Genomic DNA, 20,291 nt, shown 5'->3' with positions numbered 1-20,291 from the left:
ACACAGTCGTTATTTTTCTGTAAATTCTCAAAATGCTTGAGTTTGACAAAGACAAGAAAGTGTTCATCGGGTGCATGGCAAGCTCCTTTTTGGCTTATCATGTAAGTAATCTTTTTAAAATTCTTTTCACCAGGTCGAAAATTTCAAGACAGCCCGCCAAATCTACTCCTACATCCGTTCCAAATCTCAGGAATGGGTTCCAATTGGTACTGTTAAAAGCCTCCACATTTATCCCATCAAGTCCTGCAAACCTATCGAGGTGAGCCCGTTGTCTTTGTCATCGCAAAACTGATAATTCTATAGCTGTTCGCTTTCAAATGTACCAAGTTGGGACCGGTCATGGGTGAGCTAGAGGATAGAGCATTTGTATTGGTCGACATGGCAACTGGAAAGTCTGTAGTTTTCTTTTTTCTTCTTAAAAAAATTCGTTCAGATTCGTCACTGGTCGAACTCAGCCGAAGCTAGTGCATATGGAATGTACGATGAACGATGGACTTCTAGAAGTCAGTGTTCCAGGAAAACCTAGTGTGGTAGTAGACTTGAAAAACGTTGTAAAATCTGGACAAATTATCAGAGCTGCGTAAGTTGAATATTTCTTTATAGGTATCATGAACTTAATGTTACAGGTGGCTGCTTGATTTAAAACAAGATGGGTTTGATTGTGGAGATCCAGTTTCAAAATTATTGTGCGACTTTTTGGAAGTGGAAAATCATCGACTGATATATTACAAAGCAGATGCAGGCTTATATACAGAGAGAACTTGTGAACCAACCGACGATTGGTGGAATAATAATCCAGTTCCAAAAAGAAAAGATGATGTGAGCTTCGTGTAATTTTCAGTTTCATCTATAATTCTACCGTTACAGAGTCAATTTACGAATCTAGCGCCATTCCTTATTTGCACAGATGCATCTATGAGAGATCTAAACGAGAAAATGGATAAGAAGGTTTTCCAGAACTGGCCCATCTTATTTTCATTCGATCTATAATTTCAGATCGACATAATCCAGTTCCGGCCATCTATCGAAGTAGAGGGATGTCCCGCTTGGGACGAAGACAAATGGTCGGAACTAAGAATCGGTGACGCTCATTTGGAAACAATGGCAGCGTGTCCAAGATGTGTTATGGTCACAGTTGACCCAGATTCCGCAGAGAAGAGCACGGAGAATCAGCCATTGAAATCAATGAGAGGATTCCGGGTGGCACCAGAAGGTTCAATGAGAAAAATGTATTTGGATAACCCAATTTTTGGAGTGTATGCTGGACTGGTGAAAGGAGCATATATCCATGTTGGACAGACAGTTTGGGCGAAATATAAACCTTCTGCGTTCTGATTGTTTTTGAAAATAATATGTGTATTACTGTAATGCGATAAATCGTTCAGTTTTATAATCACATATTGTACTGGAAAAGTCAGGTATCAGTAGTTCAACTTTTTCAGTGGAGCTATGAACATCACAATTCTAAAATTTGTTTTCCCTTTTCTCCTTCACACATGCAAACCCACAAAATACATTATCGTGACGTACTGACGAACAAAGAAATAGATGACATTTGGAAGAGACGCAGGGTGTGCAAGTGTAGATAGAAAATTGGTTGGGTCAACAGGTTACCGAGTCCTAACCGACGTTGTTTAGTCGTAACCGACGTTGTATAACAACAACGCTGTTCATTCCTATTTTATATCCCAACTAGCATTCCTATTTTCTACCATTGTTGCAAATGTTTTTGATAGAAAACGTTGATGTAGTTTTTCGTTTCAGACATAACAGATATGGAGTTTGACAGAGAAAAGAAAATTTTGATTGGCTGTTTGGCAAGTTCATTTATTTTTTATCATGTAAGTTATCATGTAAGTCATGTAAGTACAAATGTATAGTTGCAAAATAACAGCACCGATCCGTCTTAATGAATCGGCAACCGAATTGGAGTGACGAAGTACAGCCAATTAGAAAAATACTTTAAAACATTTTGAATTATAATTTTTACAAACCAAGATTTCCGAACCAACCGGATCTGCGACATAAATGAAGCATTCACAACAAACCATTTCCAGATCGCCCGTCAGATTTACTCCTACATCAGCGCAAAATCCCAAGAATGGGTTCCAATCGGAGTGGTGAAGGGTCTTCACATCTACCCAATCAAGTCCTGCAAGCCTATTGATGTAAGTTTTGCAAGCCTCCTGATCTATTGAAAAAATAAAATATTTTTCCAGCTTTTTGCTTTCAAATGCACAAAAACTGGTCCACAGATGGGGGAACTGGAGGACCGAGCGTTCCTCCTAGTCGATGAGTCTACTGGAAAATTCATCACAGCTCGTCAAAAACCGAAGCTGGTCCATGTAGCAAGCCATGTGGAGAATGAGACCTTGGAAATTACAGTACCAGGCAAAGAGAAATTAATTGTGGATCTGAAAAAAGCTGTTGCGAATGGTCGCATCATCAGAGCATCGTAAGAGTTTTGTCCATCTGCTTAAGTTTAAACTTCCATTTTCCGATTATTTGATAACTTGCTTCAAGACGGATACGACTGTGGCGATGAAGTTGCAAAGCTGCTATCCGACTACATTGAAGAACCAAACTATCGGCTCATTTTTTACAAAGAGGGACTTTATACAGAGAGAACTTGTGTGCCAAAGGATGAATGGTGGAATACACCAGTGCCAAAAAGAAAGGATGATGTGAGATATTAGATTCAAAAGTTTTCGACATAACCGTTTTCAGTCTGGATTCACTGACCTCGCTCCCTTCCTGATTGCTACTGACGCTTCATTAAACGCACTGAATGAAAAGTTGGAGAATAAGGTGAGTGCTGAAGTGATATAATTCTTCATAAATGTACTCAGGTAACAATGAAAAACTTCCGACCCTCTATATACGTCGAAGGATGCCTTCCATGGGATGAAGACAAATGGGCAGAGATTCGAATCGGAGATGCACACCTAGAATGCTTTGCTCCGTGCACTCGCTGTGTTTTGACAACCGTCGACCCAGAAAAAGGAGAGATGAGCAAGGAAAATCAACCGCTGAAGAAACTTCGAGAGTTCCGCTTGGCACCAGAAGGAAAAATGAGAAAGGCCCATACGGATAGTCCAGTGTTTGGAGTCTACGCTGGAACTGTCAAAGAAGCTTATATCCATGTTGGACAGACTGTTTATGTTAGATATAAGCCTTCTGTTTTTTGATTCACTGCCTAGATTTATTTGTACAGGTAAATTAATTTTTGGGGGGTTTTTCTATTGAATGTCTGTGAAAGCAATGTTTTACATAAATAAAGGATGTTTCAAATGTGCAGACTTCATTAATTTCATCCAATATTGAGAATTCAGGAGAAATATTATTCTTAATAACCTCATAATATGAAGCTGACACATCCCAAGATCAGGGTTCAGATGCATAGTACATAATACTGTAAGTTTCAGGACAACTCTCATTCGGTCACCGCAAAACCTGTAATAGAAGGCCACACTAACTTTCAACTTTGAGCCGGTTTATCTCGATACCTGTTAAAGATATCAAAGAAGTGTCAGCTGAGAAATTGCTTATCATAATATCAAAAGCGTAGTATCCGTTAACACATTTTTGGTATCTTGCGCAGGAGCCAAGGAAAATTAGATCGAACGTGAGAGTGTGGGGGCGCTTCTATTTATTACAGGTTTTGCTGTAAATATCAAATACTTTTAAAAGAGTTTAAAGCCTTCTTGTTTACAATTTTCCCAAAAAAGCGTTCACAAATCAATCATTATGCTTGAAAACCAAATTAAGGATCATACTTTAATTGATAGTTGTTTTTTTCTGAGAATTTGCAACGCTCCCTTGTTTTCGCGTCTGAAATACTGAAACCTAATCTCTTAATATCATAAGATAAATAGTTTGAATATAAAAACAGCTTGTTTCTTCAGTTTTCAGACAAGAATTTTTCGATTTTTGATACCTAAGTTATTGAAATTTAATCATAACACCTGCATACCTCTGATTACTTTTCATCTTAATTTTTGTCTCGTTTATTCTCCAATCACTTTTTTTGCTTACCAGAAACATATATTGCAAATATGCTTTCACAAGAAAAGTGTGCTTATTTTCTTGTGAGTAATCCTCCCGAGCATTCAGTGATTCCATATTCGATTTTAATCACTTTACTTTCTACGATAGTCAATTTTATCGGATGTTATGTAATCATACGGAAATCTAAAAAAGAAACGAATTTATTCAGATTCACTCTTTTTGGAAACTTGGTAAGTAGACATTATTAGCCATGGACTGAAATTATATATATTTTTTAGTTCACTCTTTGGCTATCTCAAGGTTATTGGGCAATCTCTATGAACACTATGCCCCTTTTCCCGTTTCCAGCTCTTTATTCCTCGAACTTTCTGAACAATCTCGTCTCAACTTATACTGCGTTTCGAGTATGGCTAATCCTCTTGAGCTTTTTTGTTTTGTTCTTAATTGGACAGTTGATAGTTAGACATCGGATGGTAGTACGACCAGAAAGTTTCTTTAATGTGAGTTTTCTCCAAACGAAAATTAGCTTAAAACTAATTTTCTAGTTCCCATCTTGGTTCTATATCGGATTTTTAACCATAGGATGGTTGACATTATTACCTTTTCTTTTGACAGTTTGGAAATATTGCGATTCGACTGATCTGGAAAAAGTTCAGTATATTGAAGAGGTTTTACAACATTCTTCAATTCTCTCTGAAAGGTTTTTTTTTCAGAACTTCCCTGGCTGTGAGGCAGTAACTGATCTTCAAGGTGTTCTCATAATTACAAACGTTCATGCTTTATACATTTTGTTGGGGTTGATGGTGGTGACTGGAGTGGGAGCTCTGGGAGTAAGTGACCTAACAAGTACTGTATTCAACAATGCTGATAAGTAATATTTCAGGTTTACTTCATCTCAAGCGGTCTAATGCTTTTTGAACTTTCGAAACAGACTCGTAAAATGAGTAAAACCAACTTTAATCATCAGAGGAAAATTGTGGTAGACACTACTATCCAGGTTTGTGCCAAATTGGAAAAAAGTGTGACCATGAAAGTTTTCCAGATTGTGATAAAGTCAATTTTCATTTCAACATGGCCGTTTTGGATTGTCATTTCTTATTTTGTCAGTCCCCAGATGGACACTAGAAGTAAGCTTGGAGATTATTTTCTCCTCTCCCGAAAAACCAATTTCAGTTATCTCTACACTAATCAACTCCTTATTTGTCTGTGCCCCAATTCCTGGCACTATTTCAATGCTCATTTTGAACTCTTCATATCGAAGATTTGTGACTGAAAATATATTGAGAAGAAAAACGTCTGCTGTTATCCCTAGTCGCTATGCACTTCCATTACCAGCGGATTCAAAATATCAATTTCATTGAATCTCTTTTTTGTCTACGAATTTTTCAATTCTCCTTTTACTTTATGAATATACTTTTGCGATTAAAGTTTTTAACAATTTTTATATATCGAACGAAAATTTTCAATACACACATATGTATGATCTATTCGTACAATGTAAAAATCGCAGCATGAATTCTACTTTCTATTTCTGGGTCTTGTCCAAACGATATGTGTTTTCTGACATAAAGTTTTTTCCCATACTCGGTTTGTTCCAATTCAATTCTGATTATTCAGAATTTATATAATAATAATAATAATAATAATTTATTACGATGTGAAATAGTGAGAAACGTAATGACATAAAATTATTGTGCAAAACAAAGATTGAGCATCATAATAAAAGAAAAAAAAATTACACGTTCAAGAGCTAGTGGAATGAGGTGACTGAAAAAATAGAGAAACAAGTAGGCGGAAAGCAAAAAGTGGGACAAAAAATAAATAAGACATGGAGAGACATAATTAAGACATAAATAAGAAATGGGTTGGCATTAAGAACGATATTAAATAAAATGAGACATAGTTATGGGTATGAAACCTGAAAAAGACCTTCAATATCATTTGGGCTTCATTATTGCGCTAAGTGTACGATTCGTGAAGAAGCTCCCCTTAATTTTGGTTTTATGTTTTGCCCAAATGAACCTCGTTTTAGTACGCGTTTTGTTATTTAAGTCTATCTTGAAGAACTTATTTGTTTCAATTTCTACTTTCCCTGTATGATTTTGTACATACACGGGCTATTCGGACGTTATTCAGAATGATACACTGACGATTGGGGATGTCATGAAAGCAATATAAGCTCGAATGAATTCAAGGATCACACTCAAATACATTCGAATGAACCGGGTAATTGATTTTTTGGTAAGTTTTTTCTCTTGAGTTCATTACTGATATTACATCAAATTGTTTTATCAGCGAAATTGAGCTCAAACGTCATAAAGAATTGATAATGGCGTATATTTTATGTTTTCTGGTTTTTGATCTCAATTCGGTCCGCTTCCTTGGTTTCAGTTCATTCTCAACTAGATCGGTACAAATTATTCGTAGACATTTTTTAACTTTTAGAATATAATTTTTGATAGATTTGAAGCGACGAAAATCATCAAGTTGTTTCCTTGTAAGGTTTCGAAATCCCCTACTGTTTTTTCATAGGAAGGCTACAATATTCACTGGACTCTGAGTCATGTACAAACTTTTGATATTTTTCTTCTTCATTTCGAAAGTCTCTATTTTCCGTAAGCTATTTCCATGCTTGCTTTAGGCAAACATTCACCTGTTCTTTTTCTTCTATTTCTCGTGCACTTCACAATCATTCTATTTCAATTTTACATTTTTTTTTTTTTTCAGCTACAATGGCGCTGTCCATTGTTTCCTACTCATCATCTTCTTCTTTCTCCACCGATTTTGAACAATGCTCCACGTCATCTGATCCGTCATCTCAGGAAGAGTGTAAAATTTGCTTCCAACAAGGACATGGTTATCATTTTGGAGTTTTCACTTGCCGAGCATGCGCCGCGTTTTTCCGGTATGTCTTACTTTGATCAGAACTCATTTTATGACTTTTGCATTTTTAGAAGATGTCATTTTTCTTCAATTATTGAACAAAGGAAATGTCGATTGATGAATGGAAACTGTGGACCAAATAAAAATGGAAGATGGTTTTGTAAAAAGTGCAGGCTTATAAAATGTTTGGAATCAGGAATGACAACTGCGAGTGAGAAATTCGTTCAAAAATTTCTTAAGACGAGTCAGATTTTTAGATATACAGTATGATCGAGACGCATTCAAATCGTCAGCGGATTTCCGTAAAAAACAAGCACAGTTAAAATTGGTTGGAGATCGAATCGGAGTACCTATTGTAAGTATTCAAAAATGTTACTAATCCAAAAATTATTTTCCAGACGGTCGAAAAAGTACTGGGCTTGAATCATCTTGTATCGTTCATCCCATTGCGTGAAGGCAATAACAAACTACCATATATCGATATTACTCAACTAGTCGGCAAAGCAATAGCATTGGTTTTAAATCCTAATATGGTTCAAAAGTTTAAAAAGTTAAGCAACTTGGAGCAACTATCGCAAGGACTTGAAGATTATCAATTGGCGCAAAAAGAGAACATTACAGAAATTGTGTATCTCACCAAAGACGATCATATTAATGAATTTGAAAGAAGCATGAGCGGTGCAGCAAAATGGTTATCTTGCTCTGATAAGTTCAAAAGCTACTCGGACGAATTAAAAATCCGTTTGCTACAATCAATTTGGTTTATTTGGGGAAGATTGGAGAGAATAACAATGACGGCCAAAATGAGATCACGACATTTGTGTGGGAAAAAACAGTTCGTTTTCTCACATGAATCACTCATAGATTATGATGGAATGGATTCGGATATCAGTTGTTGGTCAACACATTCTTTTGAAGAGATGAAATAGTGAGTTTCACTTTTATGAATAATCAAGCTATGAATGTTTTTTTCAGTTTCTTCATTCCTAGTGAGCTTTATTATGATGATGTTGTATGGGAACTAATGGAAATACAACCGGATGCCGTGGAAATGTCGTTCATCATGTGTATGATATGTTTCCAATTAGCAGGTATGCAAAAAAGCTGGCTTTTGTTGATGATTTTGGTTCTTACGAGTAGACGACAAAACATTTTTAAACTTTCATTTAGACAGTTATTTCAGGCAAACGATACGGCGGTCATATTGAAGAAGATATGGGAGAAATGGAAGATGTATTGTCGAACGAACTTCATGAGTATTATATGAAAAAGAAAAAACCGATGTATCTTCTACGTCTTAAGCAGTTGATGAAAGTCAAAGAAAAATTCCTGAAAATTCGAAACATTCGAACAGAAAAATATAAAGTTGGAGGAACATTCGACATGTTCAATGTTTCCTTTTCTAATCCGGAATTTTTTTGGGTTCCACCATAATTTTTAGTTTTAATTTTAATGTTTTCAAACTAATAAAATGTTCATAATTTTTAATTCGGAAACTGTTTTGACGCTTCAGAATTTCCCAACAAAAATAAAATCGGAAAATTCGGTGATCTTACAAATCTTGCAAAAGGGGATTCCCAAAATCTTCCCAGGTACCCTGTACCCGTACTGGAGTCCAATCACGTTTTCGCTCGAAATTTGGGTTTTCTCACAACTGACTAATAAGACATGATCTCACGCCCAGTGTGCGTGAAGTCTAGAAACCGAAAAATAGGAGCTTCCCACATAGATACCGCATTATTCAGGCTTTCATGAACTCGTCAGCATTCATCGTCACATTAGTGGGAACCATTTTTTCTTTTTTTGTTATTCTATTGAACATTTTCCTATTATACAGCACAAGAAAAAAGAAACACGAAATAGTCCTATTTTACTTTCGTTTTTATATTGATGTGGTTTTTGGGCTTTCCTGTAAGTTTCGATTTTACAGACTTTCGTAAAACCGTTTGATTTATATATTCTAGACTTTCTGTACTCATTTTTTATCCTGGGTTTTGCGGTTTATGAGTCCTCATTTTTCATAAGCAACTCTTATCTTTTTTGGCTTGGTTTACCGTTTTCTAACGCAAGTGCAGCAAGAAACTTCCTTGTTTTGATAATCGTATTGGATAGATGTTTGGTAAGTCTAGCATCATATGAAAGTTAATTCGCATGAATAGATTTCAAATTTTGACATGGGACAGAAACCGAAATCTTAAAATATAAAAATCAAAAAACAAAACATTTGCTTGAAAACTTCAATTTCAGGCCACCTATCTCCCCATCAAATATCACAAGATACGGCCAAACTTCCCTAACTCCATCCTCTTCATTCTACCAATTTTATTCAGTGGCATTGAAGACTTTGTGATAATTTACATTTGCGGAAGAACTTCTGAACTTATCAAAGGCACATGCGTGGCGTTGCCATGTACACTTAACACTTGTGCTTACTCTTGGTGGACTTCTTATAAGGAAGTTATTTTCCCAATCATCATTTTCTTCACCATAATTCTATGCGTGAAGCTTTTTTTGTTCTCGAAAAAGCTGAAGGATTCTACAGCAGCAACGAGGGTTAGTTTTAAAATTTCGAAGGCTTTTGAACTCTTCATGGTACACTTTGAGGCGAATCGACTTGCACTCATCGACGCTTTTCTCATCTTCACTTTTGATTTTGTACCATCTTTTCTGGCAAATCAATTCCCCAACTCTCCACTAATCGCATATTCTACTACTGGTCCAGTTTCTGCTATGCTGAAGCAAACTGGGAGAGCAATCGAGTCAATGATAGTTGTGGAAATACTGGTCAGGAGAAACTCGAAGGTTGAGGAGAGCCGGAAGAAATCTAGCCAACCACCAGTTGCGATTCTATCGAGACATTGAAGCGTGTCACATTAATAATTTGTTATTTTTCTGATAATAAATAATTATATTTTTACAGTTTTGATTGAAAAAGTACTGGGAAGACTGAGATCGCAGTTATGAGAACGTTATCATTTATTTGAATCCTCCCAATCTATTTATTTTGGGTTAAAACATGATATAGCTGAAAAATTACTCTAAAACCAGTATTAGAAGGACCAGCTTTTCTATTGTTCCAGGGTAAAAGGGGCTCTTTTATTGAAGGACCTCTTCTAATACAGATTGTACGGTAAAGTAGCAGTTTGAAATAGAAACGTTTTATTCATAACTGTAAAAAATTGACTTCATAAAATCCAATTTTTAGAACATTGTAACAGTATTCGGCTTAACACTTTGATCTGACAACGTGTTACGCGAGTTGGCAATACATCTTCCAAGCGAGTTATTCCATGTGAAATCTCTGTATGGCTTATGCAGAACAATCAATATGACACTTGAAACAATCCCATGAAAACTGACAAAAAGAACAGTCATCGTGCTAACGACTGAAATCTAAATTAGAAGTTATCATGTGACTATTTTACTCACACTGATCCACTGTCTCTGCACTGTAGTAAATAATATTTGGAATCAACATAAATAGTACGGGTACGGCTACCTGTATAGATAAAATGAGGAAAAATTTTCGTTGCATGCTCCTCATCGAGTCGCTGATGTGAGTCGTTGTCTTTTTCAGAAGGTAGTAGCCACTTTGAAGTGCAAAAAACTGGATAATAATTGTGAAATACAACATAATCAATCCACTAATCATTCCAAACAATTCCATGTCCAGAGTAATTATTTGTGTTCGCTTGTCAAAGAAATGAGGCTCAGGACATGGAATAATTTGGAGAATTTCCAACTTGGCAGTGTCTAAATCAAATTCTCCATAGTAATATGCTATTGGAAAACATGGAAATAGAACATAATGAATCGCATAGAATATAACTTTCGTAGATTTTTTCGACATCCGATATGGGATAGTGATAATTTGACTATGTCGATTCTCAAAAATCATGAGCATCGACAAGGAAAGTGCTGCAATCTGACATTATCTATAATACATAGCTGAAAACATGACTAACCAATAAAGCTAACATCGCTTATATACATGACCACTTTGAACGGGATACCTAAATCCAATAAGAATCCATTGCAATATACTGCAGCAGATGGTAGAATTACTAGTGGAACAATGAGGTTGTTCAGGGTTAACTCGATAAAAAATGTTCTGGAAACTTTATCATATTTATTTAAAATACTGTCAAATCACTCACATAACATGATAGTGAAATAAAAACCATTTGACACTCTCCATTTGTTTCGGGGTAGCAAATATAATGACAAGCATCCCATAGGTACCTAATATGATGGAGAACGGTGACAAAATAGTAACAGATGAGACAAGAAATTCGTTTGTGTTTAAAAAAGACCGTTTTGAACAATTAAGAGTGTAATTCGTGTCATAGTACTTCTGAAGCAAGGAAGTCATTCAATATATTGACTTGGGAAGTGACGAATAGAGAAAACGAAAAAAAAATCTAGTTAGGTTAGTTTTTCTCGATATTTTTTAGCTTTCTAAACCAATTACGTGACTAGACTCTACATTTCTCTAACCATGTTATTACATAACCAAGCATTTATAAGGTAGAAGATGCATTGAAAAAAAAACGGCTACAATTCTGAGGTTTTGCAATTCTTGATATCTTTGAAAGCATTAAGTTCATTGTGATCACACAAACTTGAATTTTTTGCTTTGCCCTTTATGTAGTGTCGATCAAGATCAGATCACAATATCGAAAACTGTGTCCAGCAAATCACGATTTGCAATTGTGTCTGACCTGGTTGAAAAAGCTTGAAATTTGCTTGATAGCCTTTGAAGTGACAATTTAGAACTACACATGCAAATGGAAGCTCTCATATGGAAGCGTTGAGAAAAACGTCTATCAAGGAAAAATATGCCAAAATTATGGTTCATTTCTGTCGCACTTTTAAGGACAAAATGATCCTTGTTAAATCTGTAAAAAATACAATTCTTTGTGAATTTGAATATAACGAATTTTCGCTAATAGAAGCAAACCCAAACCATCAACTTTGAGCTCAATAATCTCGTCAAGAAAAATAATAAAAATTTTCAAGTGATAAATTTTTTTCATAATATCTCGAATATTTTCCAGGTGAGTAATATTTTAGATAGTTTCCGCAACATTCAGTAATATTTCGATCTCTGCTGATAAAAAAATGCAAGCACCTTTTTTTTCTGATAGTGAGGTCAATTCAGTCACAGTGACTACAAACTACACTATTTCCTCATTCCTCGTCATAATATCACAAATTTATCGTTCCCATCCCATCAACTTTTTTTTGCGCGCCCGATTTTTGGTTTGCCGAAGAGGCGAAGAACAGTTAGTTCGGTCAACAAGACACACACAACAGACTCACTTCATGTGATTTGTGCCCGTTTTTTTTGTCACCTCCTACACAAAATTTTCTTGTTTCGTGTCTTTTATGACTATTTTCTTCTTGGCTTGGGGTTTCTGCCCTCCTCCTTCATTTTTCTTTTATTTCACTATCCAGTCAGTTTTCATTAATGTCTTCTGAACCGTCAACGTCTAGCTTGACTTCTGAATCTAAGCCCGATGGCTTGGACAGTCCAGGTCTGCAGAGTCCTGGAACATCTGTATCTGAGAATGGATCCATCTGCAAAGTATGCGATCTAACATCTCATGGTGTTCACTTTGGTGTACCTAGTTGCCGAGCTTGTGCTGCATTTTTCAGGTGAGCAGTTGTAATTGGAAACTTATAGTTGATCTAAAAATTTCAGAAGAACAATAGTTATGTCTCGAACCAAGAAATACAAATGTCGTGGAGGGCACAACTCGTGTGCTGTTAATACCAGTGACCGGTAAGTATTATATTTTTCTGATGTAGATTTTTCAAAACATCTCTTTTCAGATACCAGTGCCGATTATGTCGCTATAACAAATGTGTAACAATGGGAATGACAGCTAACAGTGGGCGAAGAATAGATAGCAAAATCCACAACTGATTGTTTTTCAGATGTTCAATGGAATCGGGACCCATTTCCAGAATCGAGGAAAAAGAGAAGTAGTGATAGCAGTGAAGACGAAGAGGATCACATACCACTAAAAGTAGGTAGACAGTTTTCTGGTATCAATTTTACTCCGATTTCTAGAGACCCTGTGATCCACCTTCTCATATTCTGATGACTAAGCCCAAACGGATAGTAGATGTGACAATACTATGTACTAAAATTCAGAAGATTTTAAACGATGTAAGCTTTTTCAACTTTTATAATGTGCTAAAATTCATTTTTAAGAAGAAAATAGGCGAAAATCCAAAGCTGAAAAACCTAAACTGCCTGGAAAAAATGGAATTGGCATTGAGAGAATGGAGAGCCAAACAGAAGAAAGAAGAGGATATGGAGGTCAGTTGAATTAAGAAGTGCTGTATTCTAAAACAATGTTTGATATTCCAGATGATCTCAAAACTGACAGTCCATGAAATGTTCACGATGTGTGAGCATCAAATGCTGGTTATCGCTAATTGGTTAGCTCACTGCCAATTTTTCCAAAAACTAGAACCATCGGAAAGGTATCGGATGTACAAAGTTGTTTGGAATGTTTGGAGAAGGTTCGAGCGAGTCGAGATGTCCGTTCAGATGTTTGGGAAAGACACGCCAGCATGTGACATGGTAGATCAAACATTTTCCTCTGTAATCGTCAAGCTCTAAATTTCTAGAAATTCGCAATCTCGGAAAAGTATTATGTAACAGCTCAGCTGTTCATTGACATCTCGAAGATAACTGATTGGCCGATGTCGCCTATGGGTGGAACGTTCCGGAATTTCGTCAGGAAATTATTCGACCAAACTGCTGTTCTACTAGGTCATCTGGAGCCGTCTTCAATGGAAATGGCTTATATGTTGAGTCAATTATGTTGGCAGTTGGCAGGTAAGAGTTTTTTTCTAATTATATCTCAACACGTATTTGTTTTAGCTCAAGCTCTGCAAGGAAAAGTAATGGAAATCGCTGAGATTCAACAAGAAGAGCTAGCCAATAATCTTCATCACCACTATCTTCAAATTAAACGTCGATCAAACTATGCGGGTAGACTTGTAAAACTGATGAGTGTTGTGAATATTGTGAAACGAATTCAACTGGAACGAAAAACCACTATCCAGTTGGCAAAGGTGTTCGACTTTTTCAATGTGGAACTTTCGGATCCCGATTTTTTCGAAGGATAAAAAATTTATATGAATAAAAACTTTATGCAGAAGTAAGATAATTTTAAACTGGCTTGTTCGAGAAGTGTGTTTCTCGGAAGTACCAACTTTCCACAGACTTATCACATTTTGAGCACAGCCAGCCAAGAATGCATTTCCCCTGAAACATTTTCATGGTTACCGTGATAGAAGAGCCCACAAAACTGTTAAGTTTGAGCTAATTTATCACGGTTCCTGTGAGAGATATCAAAAATGTATCAACTGACAAATCACTTCTGATATTATGATAAACAATTTATCAGTTAACAATTTTTGTTATCTTTCACAGGAACCGAGAAAAATCGGCCTGAACTTAAACCCGTCTGAATGAACAAACCTCTTCAAAAATTGCAACATCTTCGAATCTTTTCTTCTCAATCAAAACTCCACACGCACTCATTTTTATTATCAACTTCTTTTCATTATCCTGATCTCCCACTGGTATGTGGAGAGCAGTGAACTTGCCATGTCTGAAAAAAACCTTGAAAAATGATTTTACAATCTCTCGCCAACCTTGTGACCCGTCCCTCAAAACGATTACAGTACTCTTGGTACTCGGGAACTTCAAGGTCTGGAATGAAAAAACGCTCCATTTCAGTATTGATTTTCCAGATTATGCCCTGAAAAATAGTCGTTGCCTTAGATGAACTCTTTGAATCATCTCACCGCGATAAGAGCTCCAAGATTACAATTCAGTAAGCTAGGTTTCCAAAAAGTTGTTGGTCCCAAGCGAGCCAGATGTCCGGAAGGAGCCACATTGTATGTTTTCTCAGCCATCATCATTCTTCCTTCTTCGTAATTGGTTACCAATGGATTAAAAACTCTTGTCTCATCAATTGGAAGAAAATATACATTAGCCACCAAAAATCCGACACCACTACAAGTGATTTTAGTTTTCCGACGAGGGCCAAACTGTTCTCTATAGTGTGTATCGAGATAATTGGTGATAATCTGAAAATTTATATTTATCAGTTAACCAAAAAAATTGTAGGAAATATTAAAACTCACATCATTTGAATATTTCAAAATCAGGTTCAAGCTGTCAATAGAGACATTGTCTCGGTAAATTGCTCTTAGCAGACTGTCCACAATTGCATCAAAATCGTGGCAGCTACGAATCTGTCTAGGGTTCGCTCCTTCAATGTTATCGCTTCTGAAATCCACGAACTACAAAATCTTTAAAATATCAATAACTTACATTTTTATTTTAGGCTTTTTCGACAGTTTGGACACAAGTTTTTTGCTCACTTCAACTTTGATCACTTTGGTTTTACTCTCAAAAATCATGACTGACGCAAAATTTTTGTCCGATTCAATTTGAATAAATGGGATTCCGACTTTCAGAGATTCCACTATTTGTTGGTCTTGTTTGGAACATTGACGGAGTCGACATCTAGAAATATTTTTCATTATGAAGTTCTATGTGATTGGGTAACCTGGTTTCAAAATCCGTGTGTTTCACAATTTCTCGTTTCATTTCCATTGGCAAAATGGACCAGTCCAGTGGTCCGGACCGCTCATCAAATACCCATCTCGGGAATTTCTTGGAGAGGACTTCTTGCACACGACGGAGCATTCCTGAATTTAGTTAAGTTTTTTGAAAGTTGAAAACATAAACAAAATGAAATAAAAGGATTTCGTAACACCAAATCTCAGTTGTTCATCTGAGCTCCGTTGTTTTTATATCCCTGGAAGCCTACACAGAGCAAAATACGATTCTATGTGAGTGTGTAGGTGTTCAAATCACCTAGGAGACTTGCTTACACATTAAAAAGAGGAAACTGAAAACGGAGAACGTGCGAGAGTGAGGAAAAACGCACGAGACGGAGGAAGAGGAAGGAAACGAAGCAGAATAGTGGTTTAGAAACTAGATGACTCATCTATTTGCTTCGTTTTTCCGGCTGAAATTTTGAACTTAACTTTACCAACGCTTTCATTTATTGATTATCAATTATTAACAAATTCGAGTTCAACTTGCAATTAATAATTGCGAATTTCTACCTACCCTTTTGGAATACCCAGTAAAAGTCTTTCAAAAGTTTAGAGTATACCATTTTTGATTTGAAAGTTAGAAGAGCGAAGATAGAATTTATTCGAAAAAACAAGTTTATTATCATGGATGCCCAAAAAATGAATTATGTGTTTATAAATTTTTCATTTATTATTTTCTTCGATATTAATTTTTCCATGTTTGAAGTTTGAATTTTGAATTTTAAGTCATCCGTTCTTAGATGTTTTGGTTTCCTGGAAAACGATTTTGGGAAAATCTAAGAATTCGAAAAATGTGTCAAATCGTGCCCATCTGTGACCATTCTATGATATGTAGCCACTCTAGCCAATGATCATCATATTTTTTGAACAAATAGAGAGAAACGAGGATAACAAGAGAGGAAGAGGTAGATAAACACAATGACAAGTGACATATTGTTTTTTTTTAATCTTGTACTTTGGTTATATACTGGCTCTGCTTACAGTACCTGTAAAAAATATATTCGAAAACGCATTTTCCAGTTGATTTTCGGCAATTTTGACCATTTTCAGAAGTCTGGAGCTCGGCTGTCAAGTTTCCGATCACTTTGTAAATTTTAAAGGGAGTAAAACGTAAAACTTCTAATAGAAGGCTTACGGTTCGGGTGGCCTTCTATTAGAGTGTTTACGGTATTTTATGATTTCTGGAAGACATTCCTTTCTGATCCATTTTTGTATTGGAAACCATTAAAAACTGTCTTTCAGAAATCGGTATGTAGCTGAAAAACTAGGAATTTTCAAAAAATTCTGTGAATGCAAAGTTTTCAGTCTAGGTCGGTTTTAAACCCTCCGAAATTTTCAAAGTGATCAGAAACTTGACAGTCGAGATCCAGATTTCTGAAAATGGCCATAAAGTTCAAAAATCAACTGAAAAATGCGTTATTCTTATTGACCGGTACTGCATATCTTCATGAAATTTCAGCCAAAGATTATACAAATGGAATTGTCTGAAACTCTTTCTGATATCTGTAAAATTTGTAAATCTCCTGCGCATGGACTTCATTTCGGAGTGATGACCTGTAGAGCCTGTGCAGCATTTTTCAGGTGAGCCGCATTAATTGTTTTGGTTAACTTTTCAACTTTTCCAGGCGAACAATTGTGGATAACCGAGAAAACAAATATTTATGTCGTCGAGATGACAATAGCTGTTCTATAAATCCTGATGACAGGTATCACTGTAAATCATGTCGTTTTAAGAAATGTATATCTCTCAATATGACGCCTGAAAGTGAATAAGTTCCAACCAACGAATAATATCAGATTTCATTCTTTACAGATGTTCAAAGACATCGCGACTCTTTCAAATCAAGCCGACCTAAATCTAAATCCTATAAAATCCCAAGTGTTGTTCTAAAAGTCAGGAGCAAGACAATAAAACGAAAACGAGTGATAGATGTTAGCTCCACGAAACGAGAAATTTGTCGTCTACTGAATAACGTCGGTTTTTAGCTTTTATTCAGCTTACCTTAGTAGAACTTTTAGACTTTGCATCCAACAGAAACTCAAGGCTTCAATAAGTTGGAGCTAGCTGAGTATGCATTACGACAATGGAGGAAAAGGCAAAAACCAGAAACTGAAATGAAACTTTTGATAGAGCTACCAATCAAAAAACTATTCGACTTTTTCAAAAAACAAATGTTTGTTGTTGCACAGTGGCTTTCCTATTCATCTGATTTTCAAAGATTGGCGGAAGATGAAAGGTATCAATTTTTTAAGTTGGTCTGGAATATATGGAGGAAATTCGAAAGATACCAGATTTCATTAGAGATCTTTGGAGAGGAAGCTATCACTGACGCGGTAAGTGGAGATTTACAAACCAGCATGCTTGCCGATGGGCCAACTTCGGTCAGGCACGACCCGAATGATAACTAGCTTCTAAATTGAAATTGGAAGCAAAATAGGTTACCAGACGATAGAGCTCGGCGAGCTCTACATCCTCCAATAATAATTGACAAGCAGACTTCTACGGGAACCGGGTGCGGGGCAGAATTTAGGATCCGGGCTCGCAAAAATCATCAGCCCGGCCTAGAAAAATGGTGGCCCAGACCATGATACTGCATTTGAAGCCGGTTAATTCTAACAGTAGGATGTAGAGCTCGCAGACACATTTAATAGCCGACCCAAGCCAGCCAATTTTTATTGTATCTCGTAGAGTTCTCCGAGCTCTATTATATGTATGGTATGATCTTTTTCTCACAATATCGATTTTGGACCGAGTTATCAGCCGGCTGGTGCTGGCCCGGAATCAACCCGTCGACAATTATGCAAACTAAAGTATATAGTGAATTCAGAATTTCAGAAGTTTGCTCTAGATGACCAACACATTGTAACAAGTTCTCTGCAACTGAAATTTTCTGAAATTTCCGATGAGAGGGATGAGAAACTCACAGAATGTTTTTGTGATGCATGGAGAAACATGTTCGCTGAAATTGCCAAACCCCTACAGGAACTATCCCCAACTTCTACAGAAATGGCTTTCATGCTTAGCGAATTGTGTTGGCAAATAGCAGGTATCAAAATTTTCTATTTACCAGAAGAAGGGGTTTCTTTCAGGCAAATCCCTACAAGGTGATGTTCTGGACCTTTCTGAAAAAGTTCGAGATGAGCTTGCTGACAACCTTCATAACTACTACAAAGGCACCCATTTAAACTATGCCGGTCGTTTGATAAAGTTAACAAAGATTGTCAATTCTTTAATTAAATTTCATGCGGAACTAAAAAACCGTATGGCCATTGTTAGGATTTTCGATGTTTTCAATGTGGATCTTTCTGAACCTGATTTGTATGATTTATAATTGTTATTTGTGTAGTTCATATTCAAGTTTTATGAAATCGTTGTTTAAAAAAATAGGTCATGATTCAAAGGTTAAATTTTGTTGATTCCGCTTAAATTTTTGGTCGGGAAGAAGACAGAAACATCAAGTTATCACAAATCTTTTACTCTTTTTCACCTTGATGTTTGATATTTTGTGACTTTCTGACTATGAAACATTTTTCAACAAAATGGGCAATTCGAGAGTATATGTTGAGTGTTAAGTGTTTTATCTAAAACGTCTTCCAATCATACTTATATATGGACCGAATATGGGCCTGCACGGGCCGGATGCTAAATTGCTTCAAAATTGAAATTATGCGCAGAACGACATAGCAGTTAATAGAGCTTGGCAAGCTCTACAACATCGAAATGGCCAGCATTTCAGTAAATAACCGGGTGCGGGGCCTACATTAAATAGCCGGACTGGAGCAAAAATCTTCGGCCGGCTGAAAAATGCCGGACCGGACCAAAATACCGCTTTTGAAGCCAATTGATTCCCATTGTAGGTTGTAGTGCTCTCCGAGCTCTATCATTTTATATGATGTTTTTCTCACAATTTAATATTTGAAGCGAGTTATCAGCTGGCCTGTGCCGGTTCGGAATCGGCCCGTCGACATGTATGCTTCCAATATATGATGAACATAATATCCAGTTTCAAGACTTTATTATAAAAATAATATCCATCAAAATCTGATGTACATGTCATAGAACCCGATATATTTATCTTCCGCGTTGATAGTGAATGTCGTTTGCAATCCAGCTACCAATGATTAGAATTCTCTCTTCTGTGTTGAGATCGCTCATAAGATTGTAATCGCTCTCTGGTCCCTACCTTGGAATCCATCATTGGTCTCCAAATTGAGCACCACCGTCGAATCCTCCTTGGTTTTGATATCCACCTCCTGGAGCTCCATATCCTGGAAAATATTAGTTTTAGTATGGTACTGGAAATGTCTACTAACCTCCAGATGGTGGCCCATATCCTCCAGATGGTCTTCCGTATCCTCCTGGATAGGCATTGACGGCGACAGCGACGATAGCGAGAAGAATAGCAAGAACCTTCATGATGATTAAAACAGAAAACCGAAAAAGGTGATGAATTTTCCGAGAGACATCTTCTGTTTATATACCCCTCTTATCAATCTAACGGTTTCAATCACAGAAACTGTGTAACTTCATCTGAAGAGTGACCGACTATGGGTCACAAGAGAAGACGTTCCGCGAGATAATAGTGTTGTTGAAATGGAGACGCAGACGGTCACTGATAAGTGAGAGATAGACATTGATCGTATGTTTTTGTTCTCTTGGTTGACTTCAAAACGTCATTTGTCGAATTGCGGAAGTGATTCAGTTTTTGAATTTAGAGGAATACGTCGGAAGTGTGAGAAGCTGG

The 20,291-nt window shown here is 36.5% G+C and overlaps 9 protein-coding genes across 9 annotated transcripts; 6 read left to right on the top strand and 3 right to left on the bottom strand.

The window, feature by feature from the left end:
- Positions 1-29: 29 nt before the first annotated feature.
- CBG06615 lies at positions 30-3,188 on the top strand (the record flags this gene model as incomplete). The annotated part of the gene is made up of 6 exons (XM_002647487.1): positions 30-101; positions 2,058-2,168; positions 2,220-2,455; positions 2,501-2,684; positions 2,728-2,808; positions 2,850-3,188. Coding segments are annotated over 6 exons (1,023 nt in total), but the record flags the coding sequence as incomplete, so codon positions are not given.
- Positions 3,189-4,055: 867 nt separating this feature from the next.
- On the top strand, positions 4,056-5,369 carry CBG27365 (the record flags this gene model as incomplete). Its single annotated transcript, XM_045237226.1, has 7 exons — positions 4,056-4,238; positions 4,287-4,508; positions 4,554-4,676; positions 4,722-4,838; positions 4,892-5,005; positions 5,051-5,135; positions 5,182-5,369. The coding sequence occupies 7 exons, from the start codon at positions 4,056-4,058 to the stop codon at positions 5,367-5,369; spliced, it is 1,032 nt and encodes a 343-aa protein (XP_045098562.1).
- Positions 5,370-6,740: 1,371 nt separating this feature from the next.
- Cbr-nhr-117 lies at positions 6,741-8,158 on the top strand (the record flags this gene model as incomplete). The annotated part of the gene is made up of 5 exons (XM_045237225.1): positions 6,741-6,913; positions 6,963-7,102; positions 7,149-7,246; positions 7,290-7,819; positions 7,867-8,158. 5 exons carry the CDS (start codon positions 6,741-6,743, stop codon positions 8,156-8,158), a joined length of 1,233 nt encoding a protein of 410 aa, XP_045093258.1.
- A 484-nt stretch (positions 8,159-8,642) lies between these two features.
- Cbr-srbc-41 lies at positions 8,643-9,753 on the top strand (the record flags this gene model as incomplete). The annotated part of the gene is made up of 4 exons (XM_045237224.1): positions 8,643-8,802; positions 8,856-9,010; positions 9,139-9,444; positions 9,496-9,753. The coding sequence occupies 4 exons, from the start codon at positions 8,643-8,645 to the stop codon at positions 9,751-9,753; spliced, it is 879 nt and encodes a 292-aa protein (XP_045093257.1).
- A 339-nt stretch (positions 9,754-10,092) lies between these two features.
- Positions 10,093-11,122, bottom strand: CBG06612 (the record flags this gene model as incomplete). The annotated part of the gene is made up of 4 exons (XM_002647484.1): positions 10,093-10,277; positions 10,321-10,809; positions 10,857-11,002; positions 11,049-11,122. The coding sequence occupies 4 exons, from the start codon at positions 11,120-11,122 to the stop codon at positions 10,093-10,095; spliced, it is 894 nt and encodes a 297-aa protein (XP_002647530.1).
- A 1,239-nt stretch (positions 11,123-12,361) lies between these two features.
- Positions 12,362-14,037, top strand: Cbr-nhr-178 (the record flags this gene model as incomplete). The annotated part of the gene is made up of 9 exons (XM_045237223.1): positions 12,362-12,549; positions 12,596-12,676; positions 12,727-12,785; positions 12,832-12,923; positions 12,968-13,066; positions 13,112-13,219; positions 13,271-13,486; positions 13,534-13,744; positions 13,790-14,037. 9 exons carry the CDS (start codon positions 12,362-12,364, stop codon positions 14,035-14,037), a joined length of 1,302 nt encoding a protein of 433 aa, XP_045093256.1.
- Positions 14,038-14,080: 43 nt separating this feature from the next.
- Positions 14,081-15,631, bottom strand: CBG06610 (the record flags this gene model as incomplete). Its single annotated transcript, XM_002647482.1, has 7 exons — positions 14,081-14,176; positions 14,393-14,525; positions 14,569-14,675; positions 14,722-15,006; positions 15,064-15,208; positions 15,254-15,448; positions 15,492-15,631. The coding sequence occupies 7 exons, from the start codon at positions 15,629-15,631 to the stop codon at positions 14,081-14,083; spliced, it is 1,101 nt and encodes a 366-aa protein (XP_002647528.1).
- A 1,389-nt stretch (positions 15,632-17,020) lies between these two features.
- Positions 17,021-18,878, top strand: CBG06609 (the record flags this gene model as incomplete). The annotated part of the gene is made up of 6 exons (XM_045237221.1): positions 17,021-17,127; positions 17,172-17,311; positions 17,360-17,520; positions 17,608-17,880; positions 18,383-18,593; positions 18,637-18,878. The coding sequence occupies 6 exons, from the start codon at positions 17,021-17,023 to the stop codon at positions 18,876-18,878; spliced, it is 1,134 nt and encodes a 377-aa protein (XP_045093255.1).
- Positions 18,879-19,741: 863 nt separating this feature from the next.
- Positions 19,742-19,963, bottom strand: CBG06608 (the record flags this gene model as incomplete). Its single annotated transcript, XM_002647480.2, has 2 exons — positions 19,742-19,815; positions 19,861-19,963. The coding sequence occupies 2 exons, from the start codon at positions 19,961-19,963 to the stop codon at positions 19,742-19,744; spliced, it is 177 nt and encodes a 58-aa protein (XP_002647526.2).
- Between the last annotated feature and the right edge of the window lie 328 nt (positions 19,964-20,291).

This window comes from Caenorhabditis briggsae, assembly GCF_000004555.2.
Source record: "Caenorhabditis briggsae complete genome, chrV, whole genome shotgun sequence".
Taxonomy (NCBI): Eukaryota; Metazoa; Nematoda; class Chromadorea; order Rhabditida; family Rhabditidae; genus Caenorhabditis; species Caenorhabditis briggsae.
This window is presented reverse-complemented; position numbering and strand designations above follow the sequence as displayed.